The sequence below is a fragment of the Bacillus rossius genome, chromosome 2 (assembly GCF_032445375.1).
Source record: "Bacillus rossius redtenbacheri isolate Brsri chromosome 2, Brsri_v3, whole genome shotgun sequence".
NCBI classification, from domain to species: domain Eukaryota; kingdom Metazoa; phylum Arthropoda; class Insecta; order Phasmatodea; family Bacillidae; genus Bacillus; species Bacillus rossius.
In genome coordinates, this window is record NC_086331.1 from 59,763,667 (window position 1) to 59,791,359 (window position 27,693).

The 27,693-nt window shown below is 34.5% G+C and overlaps 1 protein-coding gene across 1 annotated transcript in view; it reads right to left on the reverse strand.

The window, feature by feature from the left end:
- Positions 1-3,346: 3,346 nt before the first annotated feature.
- Positions 3,347-27,693, reverse strand: part of LOC134529963 (uncharacterized) — a 29,603-nt gene continuing 5,256 nt past the window's right edge. Inside the window, exons 2-3 of the mRNA XM_063364505.1 lie at positions 11,013-11,143; positions 3,347-4,392 (exon numbers count right to left, since the gene is read on the reverse strand). Coding sequence (XP_063220575.1) covers positions 4,276-4,392; positions 11,013-11,141 — 246 coding nt within the window. The 5' untranslated portion in view covers positions 11,142-11,143 and the 3' untranslated portion in view covers positions 3,347-4,275. The remainder of the gene's footprint in view (positions 4,393-11,012; positions 11,144-27,693) is intronic.

Here is a 27,693-nt window from a genome sequence, read left to right on the forward strand (position 1 = left end):
CAATATTGTTCTTGTGGTATTACAAACTATTACTTGCCAGTTGGTTTCCAATGGCGTCTTTCGTAAAAGTACAAAAAATAGTTTTCTGTGTTTGGCGTACTTCCATCTCTAAGGACTTCGTTGTCGAGTACGTACAACCAACACACAAAAACATAAAGCAAACATTCATATTTTTCCGTGATAAATCACTTCAGGCTTTGTGTTTATTTGAAATGAAAAATTTCAGGTTCAATGAGATCCGAGAAAAACTCCTATGTCCTCTGCATACTCGTGCAAACATTAACTTTCCATTAACTGCTTGCTTGTGATGTATCTCAACTGGGTAGCCTGTGATTTTATTCTTCTTTCGTTGAGGGTTTCTCATCGTCTTATAGTTAGAGACCGGAAAATATCGCGGATTCATTTCGCGGTAGGCTAGAATCCATACTCGTTTACCTTAATGCGGCTTCATTGATTGGACTACAGTTTACCTTGACTTGGTTGCCGCTAAATTATGCTATAGGCCCCTGTCGCAAGAATGGCTGATTCCAACGTTTTTTTTTTTCACATTTTTCATTGGTTTACATTTTTTTAAGGTTTATCAAATAACGCGTGACCAAGAGGGAGAGGTAGTTGAAATTTATAACAGTTTTTAGTCTCTTTTGTTGCCAAGCATTAACTCTAATTTTGCAGATCCCTACATGATTCGCCCTAAAGATAAAGAAACCAATAACAGAAGTACACAATTTGTAAGATACAATCACTTGCAGACCGTAGTGTTTGTAAAATGTGGCCACAGAAAATGCAAAAATTATACGGGCTGTATATATACACACACACAAATGTTTGAATTCTACCCTGGTGTAAGAAAAAAAGGCGAAATTTGCGGGTCTGTTAACTAACTTTAGCTTGACTTTCGAGGTTTAGTTGTGTTTAATTGGAAGAGTGTACCCTACGTTTCGCTGTGATTTTCAGCTTCCCATCAAGGCTGTGACTCAACTAAGATAAGGTTAGTTAGACGACTTCATGAATAGTACGTGGTAGGCTATAATTATCTTAGAGATATTAGTATTTATATATAAAAACCGACTACTTGTTGGAATTTAACACAATGTATACACGTATGCAACGCTTCTTCCTTTGCTGGCAACTTCCGATGTGTAAAGCTGATGCCACACTTGACTTGTCCGTTAGGAAAGCTGATTTGAGACAAATAAATATGCCCTAATATGAATTATTCCTCCGATCATAGAAGCAATCATATGTTACAGTGCCTTCAGAAACATTTCGGCACTTAACATGTTCGTAAAATATAACTGTCTTTATCTATTATACAAACATAAAATGTAATTTTTTATGCTGGATTTTAATTTTTCTTTAGTTTTTTTATGTTGGTGTTTGTACTTAACCACCTCCTCCAAAAGGAAATTTTTAAACAATTGTTAGTTAGCTCTTTTTTATATTTATCTATTTTGTATATAACGTCCCGTTGGCAGCGAATCCTTTTTAGACGGCTAACGCAACTATAAATCCAGAAAACTTAAGAAAGGAATTAGCCATGGGCTGTAGTAAGTAGGTACATATGGCAACATTTTCTTGGTGTAATGTCATAAAATCATTGAAAACCAAAATCAGGATGGACGTACCAAGATTCAAACCCGCTCCCTCCGATATGCGAGTCCGCTGTCGTGCCTCAGCTTTACTATATTTTGAACTACAGATTTATCGGTTTGACACATATACAATCTTATTTTGCAGGACAAAATAACATCGAAATTTTGTGTTCATATTTAGCTCGAGAGTTTTTTTTAACTCTGGCTATGTTCGGGGAGGGTGTTTTCCTGCCCTTGACTAGGCCAATAGGGAGGTGTATATTGTACAGGTGAACGTCTGTGATTCGCGTGGAAGTAACTCTAGCTAGGTAAAACATTATTCTAACAACCATTACAACCCAATATACTATAGTGTTTAAAAAATAAATATCTTGGTGAAAAATGTTTTCGTGAAATAGAGGCGTGTCAATTAATACACGAACCTCAAAAACTCACATTAATAATTGTTTTTTTTTATTTTAGTTTGTTGTAAAAAGAGTGTGTTAAATGTTTCCTGTCTCCGTTAGTGTTTCGTGACTCAAGCTGAACCTGGTGGATGTAGCCAACACTAAATCATTCGCCGCTCTGAACGTGGGAAGGTTGTCCAATAGGTAGCTCTCGCGTCACCTATGTAAGTCCCTGTTGCAAAACAAGAGTTCCCTTAATGGCTCTGGGGACGTGCAATTCTTCTGCCCCGGTTCACGTCCCGGAGAAAGTAAACAATGGGCGCGGTGAAAGTGAAGAAGCTGTCGGCCGCCGAGAGGCCGCGGCGGCCGGTAACTGCTCGGCGCAGGTGAAATGGACGAGCTGGGTCGTTATAGAGGCCTCCTCCCATTGTTAGTGTGGTTCTGTCGGTCGGGGCACTTGCCGAGAAAACCGAGCGACGGGATGATAACTCTGCGTCCGAATAGCCGTTATGTAGCCACGTCTACGCCACTCGTCATGTCGGGGAACATCTATCGTGCGACATGAACTTGTCAATCGCGCTGGCTACACTCGAGTGACGTGTCTGCACGTGTCTCTTGGGGTGCTGGTCGTCTGTTTGGCAACATCTGACACGCGACACGAACCTGTCTACACGCAACCAACTCGTCCTTGTCAATCACGCTGGCTACACCTGAGTGACTCATCACTTCTTGTCTGCACGTGTCTCTCGACGTGCTGCTCGTCATGTTGGATAACATTTGTAGCGCGACATGAACCTGTCTATATGCAAGCAACGTGTCAAACAAGCTGGCTACACCTGAGTGACATGTCACCTCATATCTGCACGTGTCGCTCGACGTGCCGCTCGTCATGTCACCCGACAATTCTCTGATGAGATCAACACTTGGGGCAAAACATAAAAATGTGTCACTTGACACCCAGAGTTTCGCGACATTGTCTACGCCAAGCGACGACTAAGTTGTTCCGGAGTAGACGCGGTCTTAGAGTCAAAATGTAAATGCATATTAATTTTTGACTTGCTAAAGTGATAATATTGTTTTAAACTAAACTAGTAATAATGTACTGCAGATACATAAATTTATTTTACTAGCGCAAATATACATAACTAAACTTTTTATGTATCCTTATTTACGTAAGAGAGGTACTGTTTTTTTTAAATTTTAAACTAAGATGAAATATCTTAAGCATAAAATCAATCATAAGTTTTCAATAATCATTCCGGATTTAGTTATTTCATTCTTAATAAAAAAAATCCTGCTTTACTAATATAAAAAGAATGCAGCGGAAGTTCAAGTGGCGTGTGGATAGTGTTTGTAAATGAAATAAAGTTTTTCTCTTTACTTACACATTTTTATTTACATCACTTGTTCTTGTCCCTTAAAATATGTAAAATAATCTTATGAAAAAGCTTTTGTTACAGATATAAAATTAATAATTATATAAAATAATTAAGTAGGTATGAGTTTATTCATATCATGTATACTTCAAAAAGAAATAAATACAACTACATATATTTAATCTTAGTATTTTATGAGCGTTGAGAAAGAAGTTAATTGTACTTAAATCGTTTAGTAAATGGTTTGACAAAATATTGTTATTTCACAAGAAATTACATTATCTTACATACTGCTTCTACAAGCAAGTAACAAGAATTCAGTTTCTTAGGAATCTCACAAATAAAACTAATATTAGACTAAGACTACTTCAGCAATTAATTATAGCTAAAATTGTAAACAAAATTAATGATAAAAATGATTTGTTATTTTTAATGAGACATGGCCTCAAAAGTGAATTAATGTTTGATACAAATGATAACTGCGTAAGATTTTCACTTTTATTCAACAGAATGTAAAAGATAAATGTAAGAGTTCTTTAAAATTATTGTATTTTCATTATTGTGGATGCTCAAAACAGAAATAAATTTATTATTTTGCAGGGCAGTAACAAAAACTACAATAATAATTTTTGTGTTTTAGCGTCTAAATGAACTCATAAGGGAAACAGTAATGACATTAAAATACAACAACAAATAACGTAACTCGTATTGACTTGATGAAATTGTACGATTAATGAAACGAGTATAATATCCATGTTGCTATTTGGAAAGAAGCACAGTAAATGTCACACCAAAGATCCCTCATGACTCGGTCGGTAATGTTGAAACACATATATAGCGAGAGTGTGCGTGTGTTTGTAGGTGTGTGTGCTTGTTGTGGGGTTATCGTTCAGGGCCGGTGTGTGTTTGTTGGGTCGTGTGCTACTGGCGGGACTGGCGGGCTTGCTCCAACAGGACTCGAACAGCCTCGGGGACTTCCCTCTTGTAATGCATCATGCTGTCGTAGATGTTAGGCTCCTCCATTTTGTTTTCCATTACCTGCAAACAAACAAGAGGTTCAATAGTACGTTATGACAGTGACAATCCAGGATACCAGGAGTTGGAGCGTGAAAACAGCTGCCATATTGGTTTGTCACATTCTCCTGCACACTGGTGTCCACAATTGAACCGTATTTTAAGATACTGGTAACAGTCTCTGCTTCATTTTTTTTATTAAAACTGAATAGTAGCATTGTCGCTAACTTGAATGAAGTAAAGGTAAAATATACTTGCTCCTCAGTCATCCTAAATCGTTACTCATAGTTAACATGCCCAGTCTCATGGAAAGGCCTTGAGATGTAAATCACTATCAAATATTTTCATCGAGGCTCCAGTTTAAATGTTCCATAACACTGTCTTTGAGAGCTCTGTACGTAAAATAATGTGAAATACTTGCAGGAAAGTACAATTCATTAGCAAATTTTTTCTATATTCTTTTTCATACATTTTGTTGCAGAACTTATGCACACCAAATACGTTTCTATCTAAGTTGCAGAATTCTGTGACAAGCTGATACAAATAAATTTGATAAAAAATATAAATAACTTATAAAACTGCATTTCCCTGCAAAAAAAGAAAAAATAAATTCAAATAGTTATGAGAAATAAATGAAAATATTCACAACTAGACGACGTGACTAAAAAAAAAAAAAATCATGAAATGAAAAAAAAATAAAAAGAAAAAGAAAGAATGAAACTAAAAGTTAAAACAAATATTTGTTTATATTTTTATTTAGTTTTACTTTCGAGATTGTGTGTTGGGTGGTAATATAAATCCCAATGGTCAAAGTGAAAATGCTATAAGGAATTCAATAGCGCCAACTGAAAGAGTATTAATTCAAAAATGCTTTCAACAACATTCATAGATTTAGGAATTTGAAACTAGGTTTTTTATTTAGCGTGGAAACAATTTAATAATTAAAAAAAATTTAAACGTTGTATCCAAAAATAAAAATTCGAAAGATTGGTGGGTGGTATATCATACAAACATATACTACAAAGTGTTAACAAGCGAATAATTTTGTACCTAAGCTGAACGTAAAGAGAATAACTTAAAATAATCAAAATTAATGTGTGACAGCAAAAAACCTAGGCCCTATTTATATAACAAGTTTATTTCATAGCAATGTGTATAAAAAAAATTGTGGCCTAATAGGACACTTTACATTTCTAGAACATCTCTAATAAACTTATGTAGGGTGATAAGTCGTATTATCGTGTTTAAGGGAAATATTTTCCAGGGACTCTTCGTTACGAAGGTAGGTGCTGTTATCTCACACCTTGCAAGGAAACAGTTCTTGTTGCACGCAAATGCGCCTAATGCCACCTTCTTAGTGCAGTGTGGTTATATTTGCCTTAGTTTTTTCATTTCCAATGCAAAGAGACCTGTACAGGTAACTCACGATCAGAAAAGCCTGTTGCAAGCTTGTTCCAGTCGGGCCTGATAGCAAATGTCCACAGCCCGGCCGGGTGGGTCTTATGTGGCCTTTGCTCGCGTGAGCTGTGACTTTTGCAATGTCTGCATCCTAATCAGTAGTATGTATAGAGGGGAAAAAAAGGCGTGGGTGTAGAAAATACCAAGTGTGTAAATATTACCACTCGAACGTACGAAGGAAATGTTGTTGATAATTTTGTGAAGTTACGTAAGATACAAGCTGCCATTAACTTATATTTCAAATATGATATTTTTAATTATAAAATAATTTTAGTGTTAGTTATATAATTGCGTATGAAAAATAATAATTAGCATGAATTAATTATAACTTAATTATTTGGGAAACGCAACGCTGTACTGTGCATAACTAAATTAATAATCCGGTATTCAAATTATAAATTCCCGCCCACCCGCACCTTTAGCACATTTGGCAACACCTACTTGAGCAGGTTTTGATTGTGTAGCAAACAGGTGTAGTAGCTGTATACAGTTTTACCTGTCAGTATAACGACGTAGTTTCACTACGTGCGGCAACAAGTCCGGTTACGGTAGGTTTAGAGAAATCGTAGAAGGTTCAGCCCACGAGAGCGAATTCGAGCACTACTGGCCGAGCAGGTCAACGTCTTTAACACTGCCCTGCTTCCACTCGTGTGTGTGTGTGTACATAGGTGTGTGTATGTGTGTATGTGTGTACATATATATATGTGTGTGTGTGCGTGTGTGTGTGTGTAAAATTCCTTAATGTACCACACAAGAGTTGTCAGAATATTTAGATCGGAAAGTAGTTTGTGAGACCCATATGCATAAAAATCTTCACCCCAAACCAAAACTTGTTAATAAAGGCTATTTTTGACCATTCAATAATACAGAGTGTCTACGCTGTCTGTGATCACTCCCATGTCGTGCTAATGAGGCAGTTTTCATGGGTTCGAGGACTTAAATTTATGACCACCGAGTCGGTACCCAAAGGATTCGTAGTCCATTTTAATCTCAAATGTCTATTTATCTTGAGCCTCGGTGCATAATCGTGATACGCAATATACTACATTTACTTTTATAGTACAGATATCAAGGCCAAAGTTAAAAGTTTAGATGTTAAATTTTGACACGTATCTACACGTGTTTAAGAACTAAAAATGATTTGACGTAAAAATTTTGAGTTTAGAGAAAGACCATATATTATTATTTTCTCTACGTACGCTTTTATAAACTTAAATATTTTGCAGCGTTTTTGACCGTAAGATTCTGATGCAAAAGGTATAGTATATGCTATGTCTATCCAACTATTTTTGTTAGAGTAAAATGCTTGAATTTGACCTCACGCCCTTAAATATATTCGATTTTTTCCTTTTTAAATTAAAATAGCATTTAATCGCAGCGATATTTTCCATTATGTACTTTCCATAATGGCTATTAGATATCTAGTCGGTTACCGGATTTAAAAGTGAAAAATCTCACATTATATACACTGCTTTTTAGTATTATACTTGTAAAGTTTCAGTGTTAAAAAATTGTATGTACATTAAGAAGTCATGTGTCTCATAATTATTTATATAATTTACTTTATGTATTGCTTTTCTCTATTGTTTATTGTTAAGTTTAAATTTATAACATCGCATCTCATTAGTGCATAAAATAATCACACAAAACTTTAAATTCAAAGGTTGGGCTCATAAACTACGCAAGAGACGCAATAACTCAATAAATGTAAGTAATGCAAAATGGAAAAAAGTTAAGTTAAATATATTTTTCAAACACCCATTCTTACAGGTTGATTCCGGATTTGACCGAAACACTTTGTCTGTGGGTTCGTCACGTAAAAATATGTTAAAAACATATATACGGCTTATTATCTAAAATGATTTCCAAGACATATGTGTGTGTGCCTTTGAAGATGCAGCGAAACCACCTGTTTATTGAAATTATTAAATAAACTATTAGTTATGAAACGCCAAGCGTCTGGATAATGTCAAATCAAAGAAAGATTTGCAAACACTACAAATACTGTACTTGAACTAAAATAATGCTATTAAATAATTTAGAGTAATATTCTTACTTTCCATAATTTTTTTGTGGAGCGGGGTAGAAATGTGGTTTTAAAAAGTTGATTATTACTCTACATGTCAAAAATAACGAAAAATGTCGCTATGTGGCTTATCCTTTACCTCAGAGTTTTCGAGGAAAACTAGTATAAAATTAAGAACGAAATACTTCGACGCCTGACAGGTGTGCAACACTCACAACGCTTAGTTTCAAATAGCTGCCTAAATTCAGTGGTACTGATATAATTTATTTCGAAGAACGCATTTAACTATTAATTTAACTTAAACAACTGCAGATGTAACTTCAAGCAAATGAAATGTTAACAAACATCTGTCATAAAAACCACCAAATAATAAATATAGTTTCAATTTTTTTTTTGTGAGGAAATATCTTCTCATAAATCACAACTTAATAATTTAAAAAAATGTTTTTCTTTCCGTAAAACAGTACACAAAATGCAGCACTTAAAATCTGAAGATAACGTTTTCAATATTGAAGTCAGGCAGCTCGTTTGACAACTGCCCGCACTTACATCAACATAAACACAACTACTTAGTGCCCTTCAATGCTTTGATACATTTGCGTGTTTCAGCGGTAAGTGGGACACCGTGTGTCCAGTGGCTCTGTCTCATGGCGTGGTGACTTCCAGAATTGGGATGCATTCCTCACGTTTTGTGTGCTAAAGTTTGTGAACTGTGCTACTTAAAAAATAACGTCCCTTAATTATCATGCTGTGGTTTATGAGAAGATATTTTCTCACAAATAAAGGTGCAACTAAATCTTTTTCTCTTGTGGTATTTGATGGCAATGTGGTTTGTTTATCAGTCATATTTATTTATTTTTGATTTATTCTGCATTGGTTTAGGTATATTTAATTAATATTTCAATGTTTTCTTCCAAATACTTCATTGGCATGTACAATGCTTAGCTATCAGTTACCCTGATTTTAGGCAGCTCTTTCAAACTGAGTGTTTTGAGAGTTGCACACCTCCCAGGGGTCGAAGTATTTCGTTCTAAGTAGTTTTCCTCGTAAACCGTGGGTAAAGGGTAGTATAATTATTCTACTGTTTTCGTTATTTTTGACATGTAGATAAATAATCAGTCTCTAAAAATAACAATATTTCTCCACGACGCTTGGCGTGCCATTATTATTTATTTCCAAAACGACTGGTTCAGCTGCATGTTCAAAGGCTTATACCAGTCTTGAAAAGCATTTAATAACATAAGCCGTGTATATATTTTAACTTATATTCACACGATGAGCCTGCAGCCAATTTCTTTTTGGTCGCATTCAGACTCATTCTATATCTTACACAAGACGCAAAAACCAAACGCAAGCATTGGCCTAATTTCAACTTCTTGTTTATCGGTTTGCATCCCAACGTTTATATTTGAAGTAAAGTGTTTCGAGTGATTTTAAAGAGGAAATGGTGTTGTGTACATAATTTAACTTACTAAACTCTAGTAGGGGGAAAGCAAAAATGATTTAAATCAAATTATGAAGAATTTCACAAATTGCGGAAACAAAAACATTATTCACGAAAAGAACCTCTAATAAAGATGATTTTTCATCTTTCAAATAATATAAAGTTTTAATGTTGTGATGTCTGGCGACGTTCGGTTTTTTTTTAAGCATACTTGCTTTCTTTGTGTATTGCGTTCTTGCAAAGTTCATAAACTAGCCTGTAAACGGTTATTGAAAATATTTGCTTTATCAAGTAAGGGAAAATATATTATTAATAATTCCCCTAACACGTACAGTTTTGTACATTTCGTTTTTCTCACGCTGTAAATTCGTGTTATAAAAGAGGAGCTTTCTTTTTAGGGGTTTGAAACGTTAGGCAACTTGCAACTCTTACACACATTGCGGACGGCCTCCGTCGCAGGCGTTAATGCTTGTGGTTTCTAAACGTTGAAATCTTTCACTACACCAATGGAAAAAATGATGCCTCTAGATTCTGTTAACATACAACTGGAAAGGCTTTACCTATATTTTTCAATCGCTCTTATTTTTTGAGAAAATTCCCTTTAAAATACCAAGTTTCACTTAGATTGAATGAATGGGCTTAACGTAATTTAAGATATAGGGTATGATGGGATGACAATGTAGCATTCACCTACTTACTGCGTGTACGAAATGGGAGTACCCCGATAAAACCCACTATCTCCCCGCAACATCCGCCACGTTTCCCAACTGCGGGAAAAACCGGATACGACCTCACCTGGTATGGAACCCGGAATCGCCTTGGTGGGAGGCGAGTAATCTGACCACTCAACCACCGTGGCCCCTAAACTTCACTTGGAGAGTCTTGTTAAGGTCAAAAGTTTAAGATCAAGGTCAAGCGAAGATCCTTGTTTTTGGAGTGCCTCTCCAACGATCTACCAAAACCTGCAACTCATAGCCAGGACGTGTGTTTTCCAAACTTGGGAAAGTTCCTCTCGCCAGGTATCAAGGATCAGAAAGTTGGCAGTATCCTAAATTACTTAATTTCTAGTATTTGGTATTTTTTCACGGGAATTTAAATTAATTCATAAAAAAACCATATTTTATTGTTTTTATAAAATGTTTTTCCTAAACAAGCCCCTATTTAATGTTTCTTATCAAGCGTAAAGGCAAATTTTTACGTCAGTCCTAGCATCTACTGAAAGTATTCAATCATGCAATATACAGGTTTAAGTTAGTTAACCGTTCATACGTAACCTTCGTTTCAAATACCTTAAAAAAAAGTATTAAAAATCAATAAAAAATAAATTTTCCTAAACCCTGCAGCACTCATATTTTATGGTTCTGAGGAATACATATTTTTATTTATTTACAAAATCATATAATAAAAATAAAGTTTTTTAAGTCGAAAGCTATATACAAATAGTTAACCCAAAACTGTATATCAAATTATTTAATGCTTTCATTTAGGATTAGGACTGACACAAACATGCCTTTGAGTTCATAAAAACCACATTAAAAAAAGGATTTGTTAAGTAGAGAATAACATTTTACAAACAAATGAATGCAATTTTTTTATAAATTTATTGAAAATCATGCGCAAAAACACGGAATACTTTAAGCAAATAAGTTGAGCATGCTGCGCCCTGAAATGGCGGGAGGCGTCGGTGAGGAGAGGAGAGGGTGTCGCGATGCTCACGTAGCGCATGAGCTCCCTGATGCGGTCCAGCTGGTCGTCCTGGCCGCGCGTGGGCAGGTAGCGCGCCTCGGCCGCCGTCCACAGGCTCGCCAGCAGCAGCACCAGCAACAAGGCGAAGCGACCCGACATGGCTGCCAACACACACAACTAACTGTAGTGCCTTCAACTCTGCACCTCGGGGCAAACAAGCTTCAGTCTAAACTTACTGATTTCTTATGTGTAAACATCTTAGCACGCGGTATAACGCATTTGGTAGGAGTGATTTTGTGAAAATGGTGCGGAAGTCGATGAAAGGAAATGTAACACAGATGGTACATCGTCACTTTCGTAAACATAATATATACCAAATGTTTTGGCACACCAGCACGCTTTGTTTCTCTACGTTAGAGAATCTACCCCGGAATATATTTGGTAAACTGAAATAGTCCCAGTAAAAAGTAATCTCCAGTTTTATAATACTTAAGCAAACTGCCATTACATGGTGATGGTAATACATATTCCCCTTGCACTATGTCAACGGGCGCGGAAGCAGAGCCGTAGAGCGATTTTTAAACCTCAAGAGACGTGGTTCAAATCTGGTCACTGGAATTTTTTTGATAACATTATAATATAATACACATATTTTGTTTATATGTTTAATCAGCTAAATTAGGTTGTTGTTTGTTTTTTTAATTGTTTACAGACTGATTTCAGTCGTTTAGGTAAAAAAAAAAAATGTACAAACATATCGATGGTGTTAAGGTAAAACGCTGTAACCCTCAAATTGGGCGAAAATGAGATATTATGATGGAAACACTTATTTATTATGGTTTTATAGGTAGGTAAAATGCTGTAACCCTACAATGAATAACATGGTAGATATACACTTTTATAATTTGGGGTAACCCTCACTAAGTGTATTTTCAGTGTGGTAAAATGATGTAAGCCTCATGCTTGTGGGTTACATCATTTTACTTCCACGAGTTATATTACACAAATATTTGTTGCGATGGTTACGGCATTATGTATTGTAGGTAAAGTTATCAGACTTCATATTACAATTACTTTTACTTCCATGGAGCCATAGTGTTCACAGTGTGAGTAAAGTCAACTGTTTCCTCTTAGTTGTGAGCATTGTTTTCTTATGCTTTAATCTATGGACAGCAGTTGATTGTTTTTGTTTATTGATGTTTGGAAATTTGTCTAGTTATTGAGAATGTCGGTTAGAACATTAAATATTCTAGAATTAGCGAAACAGATATCTGGAAGTAAGTATGATAACAATTTGCTTGTGCATCAAAACGAAGATTCGTCGAGTACTAATGCGAATCGTATAATCATGCATCGTAATAATGAAGAGGTTATTGAAGTGCGTGATCAAATTGTTCTAAACCCTGGAAATGTAGAAAATAGTGTGCGTGAAAGTGAAAATGTGACTTATAATCCAGATGTAACTATTTTTGAAGGTAAAACGAATACTGAGGATACTAAGAGTCATAGCAATAGCCTACTGCAGTGCAAAAAAGTAGATGTGGAAACTCATCTTGAAACTCAACAGAACTGCATTCATTTAATTGAAAATGAAAGTGGTTGCTCAAAAGAAGTTGTCGAGACAGTTGAATGTAGGTCAATACAAACACTTAAACTAAATAAACAACAAATGTTGGTTATTACAGAAGATATAAACAATAAAATTGATTCTACAAACATACTAGGTGCCACTTCTAGTCACAGTGTACAAATTATGCAGGATGCAAACAAATTTAGTAAAGAAGGAATAGAAACTGAGTTAGAAAACGTTGTTGGTAACAGAGTGACACGCAAACATAAAAATCCACCAAATGCAGTAGTACAAAAACTTAAGAAGGTAAAGGGAGAATCGTACATTAGTAAAACAAGAAAAGAAATGCCTTCAAAATGTGTAAAAATGGACCCATGCGCACACGGTAAATGCCAAAATAAATGTAGTGCAAAGTTTGAAGGTGAACGGCAGCATCTTTTTAACATGTTCAGGTCATTAGACAGCTATGCTCAAAGAAGTTTCATACTCGCCTGCGTAAAAGATGGAAAACAACGTGTCTACACAAAAGAAGAGCAAAGTAGACGTACCAGAACACTCACGTATTCCCTGCCAAAAGGAGAAGGAAGAAGCAAAGTGTGCCAACAGTTCATCTTGAGTACTCTAGACATAAGCCAGAGAATGATTCAGTATACTTTTGATAATAAAACTCACATACATACACCAAAACTAGATGGAAGGGGCAAGAAAGCACCACCAAACAAGACACCACAGGAGAGAAGAGAGATAGTAGAACAATTTATAAAATCACTTCCAGCTGTGCCGTCCCATTATTGTCGGCAGAGCACCAACAGACTTTATCTTCCTGTGGAGTTTAAGAACACGACCAATGTGTACAGATTATACAGTACTTATGCTAAGGATCATAATATTACTATGTTTTCAAGGACATTTGGCGTACAGATTTTAACATAGGAATACACTGCCCAAAAAAAGACAAATGTGTAATGTGTGAGAAGAACAAGATTGTAGAAAATGGAGTAAGTGACTCAGTTATGGCTAGGCATTTGAGTGACAAAGATCTAGCAAAAAAAGCATTCGCATCTGATCAAACACGTGCACGAGAAGACCAATCGTTTGTGTGTGTGTGTGTCATTCGATTTACAGAAGGTGTTAAACACACCACACGGGGAAAAAAATATGCTTCTGTATTACAGTAGGAAGTATGCAGTGTATAATCTAACCTTCTACGAAAGCAGTACAAGAGAAGGCTACTGTTACTTGTGGGGAGAAAGTGACGGGAAGAGGGGAGCAAATGAAATTTGTTCTGTAATATTTCAGTACTTGTCTACTGTAGATGACAGAGGAATTGTTAAAGAAGTGTCCCTGTATTGTGACAGCTGTCCTGGCCAAAACAAAAACAGGCAAATATGGGCTATGTTATTCAAATTTTTGAAAACATCTACAAGTATTGTGTCTTTAAGCATCTGCTATCTTATTCCAGGACATACATACATGCCAGTGGACTCTGTACATGCATGTATTGAAACTTGCAACAGAAAGAAAACTATTTGGGCCCCATCGGAATGGCCTACAGTAATAACAAACAGTAGAATTACCCCTCGGCCGTACAATGTTGTAGTACTTTCTCACAGAGAATTTAGAAATTGGAAGGAGTATCAAGAAGCAGTATTTCCAGACTCTAAAACCAAAAGTTTGGAGGGAAGTCGAATAATGATTAGAGAAGTTACTAAGGTGAGATTGTACAAAGGGAACAACATTGTTGATGTCTATACATCCTTTGATGAACAGAAGCCAGTGCATCTGACAATGCACGAAAAAAGAGGTCGAGTAAATGACTCGTCAATGCCTAAATTAATGTACCCTGCTCGAGTGCCTGTTTCTATGGCCAAGTATAAGGACCTTAATAATTTGTGTTCAAAAGGGGTAATACCAAGTAGGTACCATCACGAGTACAAATCACTTCCCAAGAGAAATTATGTTCCAGACTGTCTAAATGAGACTGATGAAGAAGACGATGTGAACACTAGTGGTTAAATGACGCAACTATAACCGGACAGTGGACACATTGGTCGTTTAAATAGTGATAATTGTTCTGAAGTTTATACTACTGCAATGCCATTTGTTTTATAAAACTTCTTTGTTATATTATCACAACAAATACATGGGAGTATTCTTTAATTGTCTTTATGTTACATTAAAAAATGAGGTTTGTATCATCATGTCTGTGTTAACCCTCATCTCACCTAGAGGTGAAATGCAGTAACCCTCTATTTTTTTTGTTTTTTAATTAATTCAAAAACCTTTTACACATTTTTTATATGCAAAACATGCACCAATTGAGTCAACATAATAAAATGTTTAATCTACAACCCAAAAGATCCACTAAAGTTCCTTTAATTCAAAGATAACTGTTTTTTTGTTCTCCTGAAAAGTTTGTCAAATGTGTGTTACAGCATTTTACCTTAACACCATCGATATACTTAGTGTTATAATGTGTTTTTAAAAGATTTTAGTAATGCAATAAAAGTGTAACTTCTAAAGTGTGTGGAAACTTTTAAGTATTATCTGTTAAATGAACTAACAAGATGGTCAGTATTTTAATAAAAGTCCTTGTCGAAAATCAGGTCGGGGTATAGCATATTTTAAAGTCTTTTTCGCTTTTATCGGAGCCATTTCTAATAGTTTAAACTTTCTGTTTTATTCATGCTGCCATCTGCGAGTGACGGTGGCAAGCAACGTTTACGACTCAGGCAGCGAATTATAGCGGCGGGCACAGAAAGTAAGTGTTTGGTTCGCGTCTAAAAATTTTCGTATTTACTTGAAATACGAAAATTTTATTCATCGGTACTTTATCACGCTTGGCATTATTTTAAAGAATTCGACTTTAAATTGCGTGTGTTTCGTATTCTAAGTTTTTTTTTGCAACATGAATAACACGACAACATGTGAATTTGCTGGTTACCGAGGTTAGATGTTTACACATCACTGGTAAGTACTGAAATACTCGCTCACATTTTTTATTTACAAATTAAAAAATAAAAATTAGTTATATATTTTAAAAATATGCAATTTTTACTCACTTATTATTTTGATTAATTTGGTGAGAAGGTTAATAGCTTAAAGGATTTAGTCAGAGAAACGTTAGTACAGTTAAAATATAGTTTATCTGTCGCTTTAGGAAAAAATTCCACATTTGGCATAGAGTTATAATTTTTTTCGGCCAATTGTGATTTATCTTGAGAAAAATTGTTTAATCTACTTTCACTCACTAAAAAAAAACAGTTCAAACATGAAATCTTAAAAAAAAAAAAAAAAAAAACTACCATTCCTGCCTCAACATTTTCTGAAATTATTTTATAAACAGAGAGAACTCTGAAATCTGAAACAGTGTTTGTATCACATGGATAATTAGAAGCCCAGAAAGACGTCTGGAGACCCATTTGGGCCCTTTATTTACTACCCTAGCTTTGAGATGAGTGAGTCAGGAAAACAATGGACTGAGATTCTAAACCAAATCCACACGATTGCAAGTCCAATGTTTAAGCATTGCGCCACCCTGCTCGGTGTACGCCTAGTGTGTCTCATTAAGGGCATTTCACATATTTCGTTTTCGCTTTAAATCACAATCAATATGTTTCTTATCCAATCACTTAATAGATAATATGACGTCTCTTTTAAACGTCATAACAGTATTAATTTTTACATTCAAGGGGATGATTATTCACATCTATATTTTGGTACATGAAACATAATTTTTCTAGTGATTTAGTGACGATTGTATGTAGCTGAAAATGATAACAATCAAAATAGTTTACTGAAATGACTTCAAGCTATATTCTGTACAATAAAGTAGTGAGCTAAATTATGAACATTAAAAAAATTCAGTTTTAATAGCCATAGAAGTATCTTGAATGCATTCTCATTACATATCTGATAAAAAACAGACTAAAAAAACTAAAATCTGACGCCTGGGAATTTAAAAAAAAAGTCTACCTAAAGTAGCCGAGTACTTAAAACAAGCGCGGAATGCCTCTCAGTAAAACACGTTGAGTGTCCGCGGAATCCCATCTCGGTGAGTGCTCCAGCGCGTGTGCTCGCATGCGACGCGTCGACGTGGTGCTATAAATGATTTGACGGCGCGGCGAAGCCTTTACAGTCCATTGTCTGGAGCTGCGGTCGGTAACTGGGACGTAATCTGCCCCTGGAGCGCGGGTGAAGTGCGGTGATGGAGCAGGCCTCAGGGGGGGAGGGGGGCAGTGTGTTCTGGCCAGGGGCCAGGTTTGCTGCGAGGCAAAGGCGCCGCCTTGGCGCCGGCGGGCCGCAACCATCTCTCTCTATCTCTCTCTGCCGCTCTCTGGACGTGTACACCACACCAGCGGACTGATTAGAAGCACTCCAAGAGAAATGCGGCGTTCTCCACACTCCACCGAAACATCTGCCGCATTTGATGATGCTGTGCGGTTCGTTAGAATCCGTAAAACTTGGGAGCCACGGTGCAATACAATTATTTCGAGAGGCAAGCCACCCCTGAATAGTTTAAGTGATTTACGAATAAACTATTTTTCAGTAAAACATGACAATTTGGTTTCACTGATAGGGTAAATATTTATTTCAGTTAAAATACGAAGAACCTGATTTTGGAGGAGCTTTAATTTATATATTCTTGCCGTCCAAAGCACCAATAAAAGTTCTACTTCTTGTTAAACCCTTCAGCTTTTAATTTCAGATGTTCGGTTGCAGGTTCAGGTATTGCATTCGGTTGCAAACGAAGCCCAATTGCATCACATACTTCACTGACAACACGTCCTACACACGTCCGAGACGATAGCTATATTCCAGTTATTTTAACGATTTCCCAGTAGCCATGTACCTGTCTAACAGAGACGACACATTTTTTAAATAACATTTTTTGGATTTTAGAGAATAAAAAATTTCAAAGAAAATACATGAAAAATGTGTACTGACAGCAACTGCTTATGTCTACATGTAAAGTAAAATCTTTAAATACTATTTTGTAGTGTACTTATATTTGACTTATTACCTTAAACAAACGGCAAGATTTTCTTGCGAACTTATAGGTTTGCGCCAGTTTGTACTCATCTTACTTATATCAGCAGCAATAATATTATGAAGATATTCCAACTGGGGCCTGCTTAGTCTAAAATAGTTCTTAATCTACTCATTAGTTAGATCCCTGACTCATGTTTGGAACTCCCCAAAAAAATATCTTTGTCTTACGTATGCACTTAACCAAATCCTTTTATTATTCGCTAATAATAAACTAACTGAAAATTCTTAATTTACTAATTCTTCTTCTGAACTCAGATACAGAAGCACACGTCTGTCACACATCGTCACAGTTTGCACCCGTTCCTCAGAATGAAGTGCGATCTCCTGTCTCCTGTACACTCAGATCTGGTGGCTGTGGCGCATAGCTACCGTAGTGCGGTCAAGTCATGTCCGGTCAAGTCACGTGAAGTCAACTCCAGTCCACTCTCTGTGGCGCCTTAGCTTTATACTTGTTTTCATGTACGCCATTTAGCAGGAGTAATTTCGTGAATGGAACTGAAATGTGTAACAACGGTGCGGCCATCTGTGGAGGATTGCGCGAACCAAAATTCACAGAGCCAAAGGAGAACTTTATGGTACTAACCGTTAAGTGAGTTTTTACAAGATGGACCATATTTTAATAAAATTCCTTGTCACAGGTCAGGTCTGAAACCGGAATTCAGTAATTTTTCAATATATTTTAAAAATGCGATGTGTAAATGGAATGATTTGTTAGTCGACGTATCTTCTCCGACAGGGAAATCTAGCTGTGTGTGCTAAAACTATGTGTAATTCTCGTCAATAATTGTAGTTGATAACACAATTTGCGTATAATTTATCACGCTGGACGTTATTTTGAAGATTTATACCTTCAATTTCGTTTCCGAGTTTCGTATTATAAGTGTAATTGCAACATGAGAACACATGACCTCATTACCGAGGTTAGGTGTTACACATCTCTGGCGAGTACTGGAATACGCGCTTGCATGATTTTTTTTTGTTTTATTTTATCAAGCATTACGTCTCGCAGACAGCGAAGCCGTCGGAGGCAGAAACATGATGACTCGAATCAAGACCTTTGCGGGTTGAATCATCCGTAGCCTGTGGCTGAGGGATCGTCAATCCATTCGCCCGATGGACTGAGTCCAGTATTCGAGCCTGGGTCCTCGTGCTTGCGAGCCGAGAGTCTCGCCGTCGCGAACGTCTCGCCGCGTGAAAGCTTCCGTGTGCGCAACGCAAAATGTTTCAACATCCAGGCTTTACTTTGTCAAGAGTTTCGGAAATTGCACGGGCGAGTGAGTTGTCGGGACTCACATTCCAGAGGGTCCGGTACGGCCATCCTAGATACGTTTTCCCTTGGTTCGTCAAAACAACTCCAAGCCAATGCCGTGGTAGTTCGCTAATGAACACCATTTGAAATTTATTCCCCATCGATTGCATTGGATTTCAGGTGTCTAGTGGCCGTTATGTTGAAGAAATTAATTTTTGTTACGAAATAAAAATACGTTAGGTTAATCAGATCGTGTATCTTAAATTTTTAATGAGGGAAGGATGCCTGTTTGAATTTTGTATAATAATTACTTGCAATAATTTTTCTTGTGGAAATTTCCTCTTGGTACACAATAAAAAAAATCTGTAGCGTTACAATGTATTTAAAAAAAGTACAAGGAAAATAATGTAATAAATTCTACAGGACATTTATGGGTAAAAAACTAAGTTTATTTGTTATAATGTCACAAGAGGGTCGCTCCCACGAACAGTGCACCTCCTGGGAGTGACCCTAACATGATACGTTTTTGATGTGTAAACATCTTAACTCTTGATACACGGAATTTGGTAGAAGTAATTTCGTGAAAATTTAACGGAAGTTGATGAACGTAATTGTGACACAAATATGGCGGACCCACGTGTAGACACATAAACCCGTAAATAATCGCTTTCGTAAACATTGGGGTACATACAAAACGTGTTGTTGTGCCAAATGAAACTTTATGATAGTGAAACTACCATGGAATATGTTTGGTATACTAAATAGTCATAGTAAAAAGAAATCTCAAGTTTTAAAACATCTAAAAAAAATTGGTTGTCTGTAAAGTCGGTTTACGGACAATAGTTTAACGTGACGTCATAACAAAACATTGATGAAATGATTGCATACTTTTATGAATAAAATTGAATCATTTTTATTGAATTATCACTATTTTTTATGGATACAAAGAAGGAGTGAAATGAAATCTACAATTTAATTGATAAATTTACATTTATTTGCACTCATTAATTCAAATATGTTTATTACTTTAACGAAGAGATTATTTTAACTTTTACTTTTATACATGTTTGCTATTTAACTTCTTCCAATCTGTGTTATTCTGTTAAGGATAGGACGATGATAGGAAAAGTAGGAAACGAATGGGAGTGTTCCAAGTTTAATGTGCCTCGAAAAAGTCAAATCGATGGTTGTTCCAATCGAGTGGAAGAGAGATAGATGCGGCGCAAGCGTACAATGAGCGTAACGGGACACAGCGTTACGGGACAATGTGCGTAACGGGACCACGTGCGTAACAGGACACTTTTTCGTGCGTGCAGCCGGCGTTCATCTATTTATTATACGTTGTCACGTCAATAACTGGCATTACAATCATTATAATAGATATTCTTTTCCTAAATTTTAATTGGCTTAATAGCACAGCGGTATCATGCGCACACGGTGACCTCACGGTGCGTGGTTCAATTACCATCAATGGAAACTGATATTATTTTTTTATTTTTAATAATATTATTATGTAATAATATTATATACTCATAATGTTGAAACAGCTCAATAGGTTAAGGGTTGTTTGCAGGAAGTATTTACAGAATGATTAAAGTTGCTTAAGCAAAAACAAATATTCAATCATATACTTGGAGTAATAATAGGTGTTTAAAATTTTTCAAGTTAATATTTTATTAATTCAATAGAAGTAAATCTTTTAACGTGTGCTGAAACATTAAAGTAGTAACTAATTAATGAATTTTAACAAGATGGCCAGTATTTTAATAATATTCCTTGTCGAAAATCAAGTCGAAATTTGAACTCCAACTTATATTTGAAAAATAACTAAAAGATAGCGCCCCGTTCATAAAGATTTAGAGAACCGACAACATGATCTTTGACGCCAAGTTCGTTCCAACACAATTTCCTGGCTAATATTTTTAATTTTTTTAAATTTGCGATTATATCATCAAATGACTATTCAAGTTTACAAAATGTATTCCAGGATAGTTTTACTACCATTAATTTTACTTTGGCATACTAATAGGCTTAGTAGATCCCTCGATGTTTGTGAAAGTAATATATACGGGTGCATGTTTCAATACATGGGTCCGCCATCTTGACGAATTAGGCTCGGTTCTAAAGCAGTTTCCGCATGCATGCACACTGGACTTTAAACCTGTTAAATTTCCATTGTGTAATGAATGCTTATTTCATAGCATATCCGGTGCTTACTAAAATTTCACTTTCAAGCCGCGTAAAGAAGTAGAAACTCAAAAACGCACGCAAAAATGATTCCGGTCTAGAGGAATGTCATATGTTCAGCGTTGGGACATTTACATGCGACGCGTTCGGTACTCCTGTTGTTTGGCTAGCTTTGAGAAATCAATAGTGCCATCTTGTGAAATAGAATTATTTTTAGGTTTAAAAAAGGGGAAAACATTTTTAACGATTTTCTCTCAAATAAATACTTTTCGCATATTTGTCACGCTCGGCATTATGTTTAAGAATTCTGCGTTAGATTTTGTGTCTGTGTTTCGAATTATAGGTTCATTTGCAACATGAGAATACACGAATTTTTTTGTTACCTATGTTAGATGTTTAAACATCACTGGCAATTACTGAAAGACTCACTGGCATTTTTTAAGGTGAGGTCTCACACTCAATGTTGGTTTGTTTTATTTTATCTTCATTACTGTTAGTTAAGGGCTTTTGATTTTGATTTAACACTATAACACTTTTGCATTTCCTGTTATGTCTCAAATACTTTCAATGGATATTTACTACGTATAATATAATGGGTGTAATAAATCGCGCAAGTAAAAATAATAACAAAAACTTGCCAGACATTTTACACCAATAACATTGAACTTGATTAATATATGTTGAAAACAACGGCCATGTATCTAAAGACTGAACTGGAAACTCAACTTTGTTTTTCTGTACCCGTATACAATCACCGACTACACTACCATCTATGAATTTACAAATGAAGTAATGTGATTTAAGTGTGTAACGATAGAATGTATTTAAAAAAAATTATATTGTCAGCGGTTTTTTAAGCTCGAATGGAGACATTATGTAAATATCAGTTTCGCATAGTAGAGTATTAATAATAATAAACGCCTCAAGACTCGTTTACTGCCAGAATTTTTGATAAAATTTCAAAACAATGAAGGTTTTTATTTGTTTTTAAAACAGTTCTTTTTTACATTATGTGTTATCTAACACCTCCTAATTTTATTTTCTTCCATTATTATAGAAGCGAACAGGTGGTAATATATTACCTTAAAAATCCACATTTATCAAACAATAATAATAAATAATAATTTACCTTTACTAATAATTACTATCTAAATAATACATTTAATCCCATCAGAAACATTTCAATTATTGTTTAAATATAAGTATTAACGGTCTCTATGATTTTACTAAAGAACCGGCTAGCTATTGTAGTGCTATCTATCTTTTCCAATTTAAACACTACTTGCGTACATATCGGGCTAATTGCGTTGCTACCCACTGGTTGAAAATATGTGGGACAGTATAACAAACGCAAAAGTTGCATAGTTCAAATTTACAGAAATAGTCCTTAACTTATAGTAATGACGAGAAAACGCATCCAATCAACCTTAATGGAGAGTCCACTTTCAGGGTCTTTCGACATGAACTTTATATGTCACTATCGATGGAATATATATCACAATAATGTATAATTTTTCATTTTATAATTATAAGGATTGTTGTAATTAAATAATACGGGGATTATTACATTACATGTACCAAGTACAAGGCGCTAATATATAATTATACGCTGGGCTGGCGACGAGCAAAACAAACTATAATACAATTGTCTGAATCGTGTGCTATCTATAGACAGTGGGCGAAACTTCCCGATTTCACTGACAATGGTATGAGTGCTTACAGAATTTATGTACTTATAGAAAAATTGTTTTTTTAATACTACTTTTACAATTCTTCTAGTTTTTCAGAACACAAAGGTTTATTCAAAAAAAAATATTTTAAATCTTTACAAAAATTTGTAATCCTACAAAAAATAATCAGTTCAAATTACAGTTTATTACTGAGTTTGTCATAAAAATGAATGATATGTTTTTCACGTAGGCTAGCGTTTCATATTGGGTTATTTTAACGATCCGTCAGACCGCATGATACCAATAAAGAAAGTCATCACTATCCTTATAGCACATTTTTATTACGCAGTGTATACATCGCAAAGATTTTTATGGCATCCAGATCACTCTCATGTCCATATAAGACGGGCTGGATTTATTTATTTCGACTCCAGTTCTTTCAATTTTACCACTTTATCCCTCCTTGTTTTCGCTGATTCTCTGATTTGATATTATATTATCTCAATATAAACTGTGCGGCTCTAATCACGTTTAATCCATAACGATTGACAGCCAATACAAATAATTTAATGGAAGAAATTCTACAAGAAAAAAAAATCATATATAAGTATTTAATACATTTAAATCACTTTAATAATTATTTTGATTTCATTAGAGAATTAATACATAACTAAAGCTCAGTTAGTAAGTAATGTTGTTTATTTACCACTCTCAAAATTAGTTTCACGAGGTTTATTGAATGCATTTATTCATTCTAAATAATCTAACAATTTTCAAGACGCTATTTCTATGAATATACTTCAATTTATATTTAACGCAAAATGTTGAAGAATCATGTATTTTTCGATTTGTTATTTACATTTCTATAGTTCATATCCATAAACTCTTCAACGAAGATATATCGTAAGAACCTTAATGGTGTGTGTATATATATATATATGTGTGTGTGTGTGTGTGTGTGTGTTTGTGTGTGTATATACATATTCCAACACAAACTATAAAGAATTCGTTAGATGTTAACTGTTGAAATCTGATTAGTGTTGTTTGTTATTATTTTTCAAAATGATTCAAAACCTCAAAATTCAATCACCGGAGTTTACATGCATTGTCACAAGTTCAAAGTCAGGTAGTCACACGAGGACATCAGCTACAGCACCTAACGGAACCGTTAAGTCAGAACAGCGCTAGGATTATTGTACTCAAAAGAATTCAGTCTACAGGATTCTTTGTAAGTCAGCCGACAAAACCGGAGAGATTTTTAATCAGTGGTTCGGCCAGCACTTTTTTGGCCACAGATTTATTTATAAATTTTAAAAATGTATAAGTTTTTTGGGTTAGCGTATAAAGATAGTTTATGTCAGTTTAAGGTGGATTAGATTAACGTTTGTTTTGTTGTGTTATGTTAGTGAGAATAGTTTTGAATTATAAATAATTTATACGTACAATAAACATACATATAGATATACGTGCATACAGAAACACTTATAGACACAATTATATAATTTATTTTATACATATTTGTAATACATAATAACGGCAAGACATTTTCTTTCAGAAAACAAGTTGTTTATTCTTCTAACGCAAATAATGCATAGCCATTTTTGAGAAATATATATACCAACTATATCAGACTCAAACCCTCGCCTTAGATCGCGCCCGAGCCACTGCATTTATTTAAACACACAGCGGCAGTGGCATTGCCTACCAATGGAATTAAAATGGCTGCCGTGACGTCATACCAAATGATTGACGTCATCAGAAGGTGCCTGGAAGTTGGAATCACAAATCCAAGATGGTAACCTAATACTGAATCTTCAAACATATTCCTGTCCTGAAAGCCTCCAACTTCTATAACAAAAATTAAAATGTACTAAATTTAATATTTTTGTTCTTCTTATGGTACTTTCTGAGCGATATTTAGTGTCTGTAAGCTTTTGCTTCCTACAAAAAAAATCCAAGCACTTGAGTGTAGGTTACATACAATTATAAATAATTCTTTACCTTCCAACAGTTAGCGCAAAACTTTAGTTTTGATGCTGAGCATTTGTATGGCCGGAGAATAAAATTTCTCCCCCGAAACCAACCAACTGCGTTAATATTTCCAAGTATCATGAATAGAAGTATTATCAGGCTGTGTATAGTGATCCATTTGTTTCGTTTATTTTTTCAAAGCATAGAGGCATAAAGGTTCTAAAGTTCACAAATTCTTTATGATACTTTTAGTACAATATTACGTAAAACGTTCAGAGTTTTTAATCACATCTTTCAAAGACTTATAGAACTTTATAAATGACTTTTAAGTAAGTCATATGGTTCTTTTGAAATGCGACATTTTCTTTATTTGAAAAAGAAAGTTTTAGTTTCTAGTAATGATAAATTTTTATCTCAGGGAAAGAGTGAAGCATTATATTAAAGCCAGGCACGCCTTCAACTTTTAAAAGGAACTTCTCTTTTAATTCCGTCTGGGTTTATCCAAAAATTTTAAGCAATTCCCTAGCTTAGTATTTCTAAAAAAAAAGTATTATTTGGTAAACGTGTAAACTAATTTATTAAAAATACAATCAAAGGTGAGTGAAAAAAAAATATTTTGACCAGGCATAAAACAACTTCAGCTGTACCGAATTTATTAATGTAATGAACTATTTATATATGGCTGAGGTACTGAATTTTTCATTTGTAAAAAATATTTTATTTAAGATCTGGATGAACATATTCTTAGGAATTGCTTCATGTTTCTGTAAATCCGATAACGTTATTTCTCATGCATCGCGGTACACACTGATAATGTCATAAAAGACATCCGTTAAGAAAATTGACCAAACATTCATGCCACTCTCTTAAACCTAAGGATTTTTTTATATAAATTGTCCCGCTAAAGAATGATATTTTTAAAAAATTATATTTGAAATAATCAGAGACGTTATTCCAACCCGGACTATAATGGTGGCAGGCGAGTGATTTGATCATTCGACCACCGTGTTCAGTACAAACTTCAAGAGTAATACGTCAGCAAATACTTTTTGATAAATAAAAAAATCAGAATAAATGATCATCTCACTTCTGATTAATAATGCAAATGATTTTTTTCTAGTTTCAAACAAAGAAAAAGGTACATTTTACTACACATTGCGCGTTTAAACATTTTAATCATATATTTGAGTGCTATAGTAAGTAATGGCTTGTTTGACTGCTGTGTTAGTTATATAATTTTACGCCAGTGTGTTATAGTTTTGGTTTATTTTAATTTTTGTGTCACACGGTAAAAAATTATAAACTAGTTTTTTGAATAAATTAAATCTCAAGGCAACAAGTCTTGTAACATTTCAATCTTTTTTTTAGAATTTTTGGCACTCTCATTTATAATGGAACGTAGTTACCTTTTTTTAAAGTAGCTTATTCATATAAAACATAGAATATTATAAACCACAGACGAACTTAAAAATTTGACATATGTTGTGCTGGTAATTGTTAAAAAATTTTCAATCAGGGGAAATAAACTTTTTTTTTTGTTGCATTTTTGGAGTATGTGAAGTGAAAATAATTTTGTATATTACAAAAGTAATAGTTAGGCCTATATCCATTATTTTTGTGTTAAGTGTAAAATGAGGAAACTAAGCTACGGGCGTTGCAATGCAGGAAATATTTTATGAGCACTACTGTATCTTTACAGTTGATTCAATATGAGCAGTAAACTACAATTCTTCACTATGTTATCTCATTATTTGGTGGCGAGTGGTCAGATTTCCACTACTTCTTCAATAAGTCTGAATCACTAAATAATATTTTTAATATTTTATTTTATAGTGTCAAAAATATTCCTTACACGTATCACAGACAGTATTTTATATAATTTCAACTGGTAAAAATTGTCAAACACTCAAGATTGTGCTCCAGTTTCTATACAATCTTTGAATTAAATTTACCAGCTAAAGAGGACTTAAATTGTACCTACATTAACGTTTTTTTTCATGAAATCAATTATGTATTTATTTTAGCGCGTAGAGCCAAAGTCAATTTCCCCATTAATGTAATGCGTAGAGATTCATGGGTGGTTTTTCAGCTAAGTCGTGAAACCAATAAGTAATTACGTATATTTTTAAGAGTACGAGTTGTATATGGTTTCAACATACGTCAAACAGATATTTCGATATTGTAAAAATATTTTTTTTTTTAAATATTGATACCATTAACTATTATGTAGGTATTTAAATTTTAAATAAAAAATGACGTGTTTCTCACCCGACAAAAATTTATTTATATATTTTTCACCGCACTTAAAAATTTAATTCTACGGTATCTTACATTAGCGGTCAGAAGTTAAGTGAAATGATATGAACTGTAATTTGTTCAAAAATATTTTAAAGGGTATTTTGCTGAGTTGCACTTTTAAACTTTTTTCTCATGCTGGTTTTCATAGTCTTTATCAATATAATCTATGTTTAATAATACTATAAATCAGCAATTGTTAATGTTTATTAGTAAAGTCTTATGGGAGCGAAATTTCTTAAAATTTGAACATTATTTCTTGGATCTAGACATATTTTATTGTTCTGTACAACATCTCAATTTCAAATAAAAATATCCACAGTAAAAACACTTATATTTACAGAATAAATTGCTCAGTATTGAAATTAAATAAACCTATTTAAAAAATTATTATGTGATAACAGCTTCTCCTTCGTGTTTTTATAACTCTACGTGCGGCAAGAAATTTTTGTCGTAATTTGAGAGGCTTCTTTTATCTGGCTGCCAAACAAAGATGTTCATAACTTAGAAAGAAATATTTTATAAATAACCAAGATATAATGGATGAGATCTCATTAAAAACGGCGATTGAACAAGTTTTTATTTTCTTTGAAATTTATTTTATTTTTTAGTTTATGATACGAATTTTTAGAACGATAATTTGGTTACAAACAGATATTTTTAACACGTTAATTTTTACATAGGTTTTTTTTTTTGCACATGATCCTCAGAAACAAG